We start from the raw sequence: 9518 nt of genomic DNA on the forward strand, positions 1-9518 counted from the left end.
ATATATATATATATATATATTTGGAGTTGTCCAAGGACATGTTTGATGTGCGAATATGAGAGGCTCATAGTGATACATTTCATGCTCCAACAATAAACTTTCTCCTCATCTTAATGACCTTGACAACTTAAATCTGGAGATGCAACTCCATTTTAACAAGCTTTAACAAAGCCCTTACTGAAGTTGCCTATTAAGCCAGCAAAGCTGTTTAGCATTTTTGAATACATCTGGAAAAAAAAAGGGGGGGAAGTATGCTTTCAATGTAGGCCACTCTTCAGATAAATCTCTTTGGAGACAATAGAATGTGTTAAGCAAGTGCTGGGATAAATGAGGTGCTCAAGAGAGGTTTATGGTGGATTGGAAAACATTGGCTATGCTCATGTATTTTTGCTGAAAAAATGTATTGCAGCATTTTGCAGTGTATGGTAAACGTGTTTAGACTTTCGTCTAGAGATATCAATTCTGCCAATAAGTTAGAAACGCAAGAAAGGGATCTTTAAATCTTAAGATGCAGCTATTTTATGCACTTACCATCCAACACATGTGCATGTCTTTTAATAAGATGTGTCCTGATGTCTCATCCAAATGCTCTAACTGAGCCCTGTAAGTCAGAGGGAAAAAGGCTTCCGTGTATGTCAGGGGAAAAAGGAGTACTGTGTCCTCCCCGAGGCTTCAAAATCTAGCAAACAAATTAATTTAAATTCTTTCTGAGTATCAGAAAAAGCATTTGATTCATCAGTATTGCATTTATACATTTTAATGATTAAACAGGTCTTAGGGACTTCCTTGTCCTGGAAGCTATAACTGAATTTGTTTACAGTTTTGATTTTTATATTTTATTTATTCTGTGTGTGTGTGTGTGTGTGTGTGTGTGTGTGTGTGTGCGCGCGCGCGCGCGCGCACGCGCTCACGCACATGTACAGTGCTTACATATTACGATGAGGTGTGAGAATGGGGAAGAAATTTAGAGTCATAGCCGATCTCATTCCTAGTTCTCCATCTAGCGCAGAAGGGAGTGTTTGCAGATGCCAGTAAGAAGAACCTCTCTGTGGCAACCATTTCAGGTGATATTTGCCAGCAGAACTTTCAGTTAATGCAAATGATATATAATAGAGATCCCATCGGCCTGAATTTTAAAGTCTGGTTGGTTTGCTCTCCTAGGCATTTGGAATGAGTCAATAATCTTGTACTGCACAGGTGATTTTAAGGACATTTGGTTCAATAAGTTTATTGTGGATGCCAAAGCCGTGCATTACCTCACCCAAATTTACCTTTGTCTTTACACAGAGAGGTCTACTGAAGCCTTCCCTTAAAATGCTCTTCATGAAATTAAATCTGAACAAAAAGGATTTTAAAGAATGTTTTGCAGGCATTCGGTTGCACATACTTATTCTTTATGAGTAGACCACAGGCACTCCTTGGGTACAGAATAAAATTTCATTTAGTGATTTAGACTTGCCTTTGCTATCGCTTGTCATTTGGCTAATAGCTGAGAGGCACTCATCGCATCACACATAGCACATAGTCCTGAATAGCACACCTCAGTGCATATAGCACATAGACCTGAGTAGCCTGCAGCAAGGTCTCAAAGTTATCCTCATAAAATAACAGTATTCTATGAGCAATTGCCCTTAATCTGCTGTCTGCAAAGCTAGTCTTCATGCTCTCCAGGGGCATAATTTGTCCTGTATTTTCTCTGAGTCATGTGGAACAGAAGGCTTTCCTTTAACCATTTAAGATCTTAAAGTCAAAAGATTTTTCAGAGCCCAAGCTAAGAGTTCATATTAGCACAAGTAGGAAGTTACTGATTAAGGAAAGAAGGAAGGAAAGCCAGTTGCCACTCAGTGAGGCCTGGGTAGAACCGGAACTCTCTTCCTATGACACCTGTCTAAAGGTATCACATGGAGAAATCAAAAGGAGAGGATGACAATGTAGCCTATCCATGGTAAGGTTACCAAGTCAAAAGGAAGACAAGAGAATGTTACATTTCTGGAGTGGTAAGGTCAAAGCTACTAATGCAAGCTTGAGTGGCCAGTGGTCTCCATGCTCTTCTTTTATAGAAGAATCTATGATGGTGCAGAACCCATAAAACAAAAGCTAGTGATTTCATGTTTGAGGGATACTCAGCATCCTAAACTATCATTGCACTCATTGGAAAAAACGTGTCTATTTCTTTATTTTGTTTTTGTTTTGTTTTGTTTTGTTTTGTTTTTGTGTGCTGGATTTGACAAGCACCATCCATGTTGGACTAGACAGCATGGGGGTAATTTATTAGTAGTTCTTTGAGAAATCCATTTACCAGATTTGGCTCATATTCTCTCTCCCTCCTCTGACTTTTCCCAAAGCCACCTGCCTTCCTGCTCAAGTGTGTGTCTCGTCTGTTTATTCATTCCCTCCACCGAGGCCAGTGTGTCCTGCCCACGTATTTGTGGATGTGTGATCCGATCTTGTACATGAATATGGCTAACTTATGGGGGCTACACTCTTAGCAAAATCTGACTTCCTCTCCTGACAGCTAATGATTGCCAGTGACTCTGTCGTAGAGGAGGAACTTCATGCACAACCAGCTTCTTGATGCTTGGGCTTGGACAAGTCTTGGGCGTGCTATCTTAACAGCTGAGACTTTGTAGGTGGTGCTCTCTGCTGTGTTCTTACAATACTATTTCCTTGTCCTCATCTACATTCTCTAGCCTTTATTCATTCATTGCATAATCCTCCTTTTTTTCTTTGGAGGTTTGAGTACAACATATATGTTCTCTTTAGGAGCGAACATTCTGCAGTCTATTATTCTCTGCACTTTGACCAGTCATGACTCTCAGTTTTAGTCATCATCCACACAAAATGGAAACTTGTGAGTTTGGTCTAATGCTGCTTGTATTATGTTAATTTGGTTCCCCCCCCCCAATTGCATGAGAATGCTTACACACATCCGCACATAAGACACTGAAGGAACCCTACCCCTAGTTGATTTTGATTGGTAAATAAAGATGCTGGCAACCAATGGCTGAACAAGGAGACAGAGACGAAACTTTTAGGATTTCCCAACAAGGGACAGAGGAAGAGGGGGCAAAGAGGAGATCCACCATGCAGAGAGGAGAAAAAGGATACCATGCCTGAGAAGGTTCAGGACAGAGAGCATAGCCACCATGTAGGAGCCAGGAGATCAAAGCCCAAGAAGGCTGCATGTCTGGGTCCCGGGCAAACAAGATGGAGTATAGAATTTAGTAAGTAATAATAACTCAGGAATGTCAGAGAGAGGTGGCTTAGCCATGTGGAGATTAGGAAGTAGCTGTTTAAAGCCTATCAAAATATAAAGGCTGTGTGAGTGTGTGTGTGTGTGTGTGTGTGTGTGTGTGTGTGTGTGTGTATGTGTGTGTGTGTGTTTACTTCATTTGGGAACCCAGAATATTGGGCTGGGTAGTGAGGAATGCTTCTGCGGCCACAGGATCAATGAGAGTAATAATTGTGAACTGCTACAGAAACTTCTCTAATGAGGTATGAGAGGTGCCTTAATCTATAGATTTAGTTATAAGTTATTGGGAGCCAATTTAAAACCATGACCATTTAGCAGACTAATAGTAGTAGATCCTCATCCATAGTCTGTGACCTGTCTAGCCTTGGGTTCTGAGCCTGATAATGGCTCTCGTGGAATGAGCTTTAAATATTCTGATTGGATTTCACAGCATTTGCACAGGTGCAGCAGTTGACATATCTTTCCAGGCCAGTCATCCTCATAGCTCACAAAGTTCACAGATGAGTGAAATTATTGATTGTTTTTAAACGTCTGGTAGTGTTCCAGCAGTATGAAAGCTGAAGTCAGGAAGAAGCTCCCAGGTTAGTTCTGGCTTGATTTCTCCCTGTTCTCTGTCTTAGTACAGGCTGTCTTCAGCACAAGGGTTTTATCATCAAGTTCTGGAAGGCAAGCAAATGCATTGGCCAAAGCTTGGGATGTTTCAGGGTCTTATATATCTCACTGGTCAACAACTCTTAAAAAGTAACCCATTCCTGGGACTAGGCTTTTAATGAATATATATATATATATATATATATATGATTTTATTTTGCAGTCTATTGGCAGTTTAAGAAGGACTCATGCTAACCTACTTAAAATTTAGTAGTTTTATAAGGCTCTGTGCAAATGAACAAACTGCCCAATGTCATCAAAGATCACAGGTGCTCACTGGGCAGCCATATTAGCCAGCCAGTGAGTTCCAGGTTCAATGAGAAACTGTGCATTAAAATATAAGGCAGGAAGTAATACAGGAAGATGGTGACACCAACTGTCTACACATGCATGCCTGGGCACACATGCACAAAAACAGCAACAACAACAACACACACACCATCTAACACACTTGTGAATACTTAAAATCCTGTTTAGTATTTATCAAGCATTTGTCATTTTTGTCTTGTACACAGTCTCACAGTTCTGAGTTTAATAAGATATTTATGTATATGTATATGTGTATATGTATATATGTGTGTGTGTGTGTGTGTGTATACTTTTATGTGTATACCCACACATATATTTGGTTTTACCTTTTCAAGGATCTCAGGCTTAGCAAATTATGGCTGATTAAATTTTCTTGTGAGGAAGCATCCAGATAGCCCACTACCCCAGGCACATAACCTCATCTCCCCACCCTGCCTCACTCATTTGTTCTGTGTGTGAAATGAAGCTCTGTGGACAGCAAAGGTGGAACACTGGGGCCGGCAGCTGCTGATCTGTTTCACTAACTATACAGAGCCAGTGTCTGAGCCCTAGCCCTGACAGCTCCTATCACAGAGGGGGACAGCAGAGACACATCTCCCCATGCGAGCTGGCTGCAGATGACAATCTGCCAAACTGAAATAATTGAAAAGCACTGGTTGTATAAAAACAAATCGACTTGGCTTAGCTCTAAGATATTTTGAAAATTTCTAGGAATGCCAATCCACTTTTTTTCCCCCTGAGCTTGTTTACATTAATAGCACCCTGAAAATTTAACAAACAAGGTCATCTGGGGAGAGGTATTTTTAGCAATTTCATGAGTACATCTTTATCATTTTGCCATTTGCCAGTTTTCCTAGGTTGCAGAGGTAATGCTACTTAATTATAACAAACTTTTGGCAGCTACTTTCTTGGCTTCTAATATGTATTATTTTATCTTTAATAAATATTTTTCCCTGTGTTAACTGATTTATTGGAACTTTCCCAAAGTTGCCAAAAGGGACATCTGAACTTTAAACTCAATTTTATTTGATCTCTCCATTCTTTATATAACAGCAGTCTCCATAAGAAAATAACATTTCTATGTTAAAACAGAGACCCATTTAAGTGTGATTACCTATGAAATACTCAAAAATGTGATGTATGTATATCTCTCCACTTTCATGTAATGTGTGTGTTTGTGTGTGTGTGTGTGTGTGTGTGTGTATATATATATATATATATATATATATATATATATAACAAAGAAAAATAATTTAACCCTTCTATGATACCACATTAAAAAATAATAGGATGGAACTATGTAAATTATTACATATCAATATGTAAAATAAGAATTTGCTCATTTATATCTTTGGTCAAAATAAAGTGTCACTCTTAGGCATCCACATCCACAGATCTTGTAGCAGCCTTTCTCTTTGCTCTTTCCTTACAGTTGGACAGTGTCACCTCCCTGATCCAGGCAGCCAAGAATTTAATGAATGCTGTAGTGCAAACAGTGAAAATGTCATACATTGCTTCCACCAAGATCATCCGCATCCAGAGTTCTGCAGGACCCCGGCACCCAGTTGTCATGTGGAGGATGAAGGCTCCAGCTAAGAAGCCCTTGATTAAAAGAGAGAAGCCAGAAGAAACATGGGCAGCTGTCAGAAGAGGCTCTGCCAAGAAAAAGATCCACCCAGTTCAAGTCATGAGTGAATTCAGAGGGAGACAAGTCTACTGAACACCCTCATCCACTCTAGTGCCCATTTCTACACCCCAGGCTAACCACACTGCTTTATTTCATGGTTCATTGGTTCTTTAATTTCACCGAGTTTCAGAGTTAAGCTCACAGATAACATAAAACATTGGGGTTAAACGAGTGTGTAAGATGTGTGTTTCGGATCTTGTCATTGTGTACTCTATATGGCCAGCACAACCTAGTTAACTGGTTGGTAGTACCTAGGGAATAAAACTCATGGGCATCGCTTACCATTACTCTTCAGAGGGAAGAGCTTATGTTCATTGCAAAATGAGCTTAAGTGATCAAGTGAGTTCCTATTACCCAGAAATGTCTGCACCCATGCATTCTATATCCCTGGGAAGGAAAACCCTGACATAAGCTTTGCACTTGCATTTTGCTAGACATAAAAGAGTTTATCAACTATTTTCCCAATTAGTATCCGTACTTTGTTTAACGCATCTAACCTCATATCTAACCTGACAAAAATGTGTCACCCTTGTCCTGGAAAATTTTAATCACTGTTCATTATGAATAGATTAGATGTCTATAACCTAGTGAGTGTGGCCAAGCTTCTTACTAGAATTTAAAAGTCAGACATGTTATTCAAGAAGTGCTTTGATGACCCTCTGTAGGCTGCCATCTTGAAATATAATACTTGAACCTTGTATTTCTATAGTGTTCAGAAGTTCTGGACTCTTAGTATTGGGCTTATCAGAGCATACCTGTAGAGTTATCACCCAGTGGAGAAATGAATTTTTGTTTGTTGTTGTTTTTTTGTGGTTTGGCTTGGTTTGGTTTGGTTTGGTTTGGTTTGGTATTGGAATTATAACAACATTGCATTTTCTAGGCAAGCATATTCTAATCCTGAGCTACACAGTCAGTCCTGTTTGAGACATGAGATACTGAGTTATAGTAAAGAGTTAAATCTACAATCATGGACAAACAAGGAATGCCTCATGATCCTAAAAATCTCTTTGTATCCACTTGAAATTATAATTAAAATGAGAGACCAGTGTGCAAAGTGTTTTGGCAGTGAGTACAATCTACCAAGCAACAACTCAAGCTGAGTTTTATGTCAGTGAGTTTGGCATCTTAATAACCACCTTTAAATGAATGGCATTGGGTTGTTTTATATGACTATGAGATTATGAAGGAATCTTTAATAGATTGACAGTGTAGTACATAATGGCTTTAACCCTTTTCTGTCCCGTACTTCCTTTTTTTCCCCATCTCTTTCTTCACAGGACACTGTGTATAAGTTGTATTAGAAGACAAAGGTTCAGTTGACCATGTCACACTCAAAAGATCATTTCTCCATTCATTTTACTATATTAAAATTCTGCTTCTACCAAGGCTCTTCACTACACGACCCTACCCTTAAAGGGTCATTTTGACACTTGATTGATCTAATAAGATTTCTATATATAACACAAGTTGGTGTAAGGAGGGACAGTCGTGCATGAAGCAAAAGGAAGCGTTTGTTTGAGAATACATTGTATATGCTCTTGAACAAAACAAAATCAAAAACAAAAACAAAAAACAAAAAAAAATTTTGGGCAAATGATTCTCGGTTATGAGGTAAATGTTCACGCTCTCTTATTATTTAATTGTTTTGTGAATGAAACATTGAATTGTTTTATTCTTCCGAAGTACTGGGTTGGAAAGGTAAACTTCCTAGGGGCTGGGGGAAGTCCATTCGCTCTTCCCCTCCTCTTGCCCATCATAATTTTTATGGACAAAGTGTACTCTCGTGATGAGAAGCAATGAAAAAGGAGATTAGATCTTCCAGGCAGTGCTGGCTTTCAGCACTACCTGCACAATTGAGACAAATTGAGAGCCTCTATTATTGAAATGCTACCACGGTGTTCTGCACTCAATGAAGAGCAATTTTAGCAAGGCTGCTTCTGGGTGTAATGCAGATTTGTAATTTGGGGAGCAATGAAATTTCTTAAAAATACACAAGCAAAACCCACTGCATCACTAGGTTTGTATACTAGGGACTGGCCTTCCATAGGCCAGAATTGTAAACCTCCTTTGCAAAACCCACTGTTCCTTTGGTCCCAAATCACCCTTCTACACGTTGAAATTTAGCATGAAATACTGGAAAAAAATTAACAGATATCATTTTAAATAATACAAATACCAGATAACTTTACCCAAAAATGAAATATTGTCAACGCCTTTGCTTTGGTACAGAATCCTAGGTAAGCTCAAAATAGACAGCTATAATTAAACAAAACAATAAAATTGTTGAAGTGGTGAATGCCCAGGGTGTACATTTTGTGGCAATCAAAGGTGCGATAAAAATAAGAGGCATAAAACTTAGAAGGACATCTGTCTACCTGAGAAGCACCTGCAGTGCCAGAGTATTTGTTGGATTCAAACACTAGGAGCTGCTAACATCATCAGAAAAAGAAGGGCTAGAAGGGCACTGGCAAATGCATACAGTATAGAGCCCAATTACATAGGTCTGGCCGATCAGTATTCTCTCATAAACATATTGTTATATAGCATGGAGGTTTATTACTTTTGGTTTTATAATGTTTTTCATTCTTATTATTCGTTTTTTCTCTTGGTTTTAATCCAGCCATATTTCCCTTAATATATCTAACCACATTTTTTTTTTCTCCACTAATTTGTTTATTCACTATAGAGCTTGATCCCAGCCTCCCCTCTCCTCTCTTCCCAGTCCCGCCATTCCTTTCCCTGAGAAGCAGGGTGGGGGGGTCCCCCTCTCATGGGTCCCCACTCACCCTGGTACACCAAGTCACAGCAGGCCTAAATGCGTCCTCTCCCACTGAGGCCAGACAAAGCAGCCCGGCCATGGGAAAAGGATGTAAAGTCTCACAGCAGAGTCAGAGATAGCCCCAGGTTCAAGTTTTAGGGGCCCCACATGAAGAACAAGCTCACATCTGCTACATATATGTAAGGGGCCTAGGTTCAGCCCATGCATACTCTTTGGTTGATGGTTCAGTCGCTGTGAGCCACCATGGCCCCAGGTTAGTTGACTCCCTCCGTTTTCTCATTCTTTTGACCACTCTAGCTCCCCCATCCCTTCCCTCTACTCTTCCACAAGAATCCCTGAGAGCTCTACATATTATTTGGCTCTTGGTCTCTGCATCTGTTTCCACCACCTGATAGATAAAGCCTCTCAGAAGAGAGGTAAGCTAGGTTCCTGTCTGCAACCATAGCAGAGTATTATTAACAGTGTCAGGGATTGCCTCTCTCCCATGAGATGGGTCTCAAATTGGGCCAGTCATTACTTAGCTTTTCTCTCAGGCTCAGCTCCATCTACATCCCTCCATTTCTTGTAGACAGAACAAAGTTTGGGTTGAAGGTTTTGTGGGTAGGTTTGTGTACCCCTGTGTTTCTCCTGCAGGAGAATGCTGGGAAATTCTTTATGGGAGTAATAACTTGACAACTCAGTTATATGCATTTTGAAATCACATCACATTTGCTTGATCATGCTAGCGGGAACTCACCTGTCCCTTTTCTTGAAATTCATTTCATTTCATATACACAGAAAAATGCACCTGAAAAAGAAGCTTTGTACTATTACAAGAACCAATCCATCTCTGCACATAT

General features: G+C 39.8%; 1 protein-coding gene across 2 annotated transcripts in view; it reads left to right on the top strand.

Annotated features, from left to right (window-relative positions):
* Ctnna3 (catenin alpha 3) overlaps positions 1 to 9112 on the top strand; it is a 1475129-nt gene extending 1466017 nt beyond the window's left edge. For both annotated transcript variants that reach the window (XM_021205680.2, XM_029542317.1), the window contains exon 18: positions 5646 to 9112. In XM_021205680.2, the coding sequence (XP_021061339.1) occupies positions 5646 to 5933 (288 nt within the window). In that variant the 3' untranslated portion in view covers positions 5934 to 9112. The remainder of the gene's footprint in view (positions 1 to 5645) is intronic.
* The last annotated feature ends 406 nt before the right edge of the window (positions 9113 to 9518 follow it).

Source organism: Mus pahari, chromosome 9 (genome assembly GCF_900095145.1).
Source record: "Mus pahari chromosome 9, PAHARI_EIJ_v1.1, whole genome shotgun sequence".
Taxonomy (NCBI): domain Eukaryota; kingdom Metazoa; phylum Chordata; class Mammalia; order Rodentia; family Muridae; genus Mus; species Mus pahari.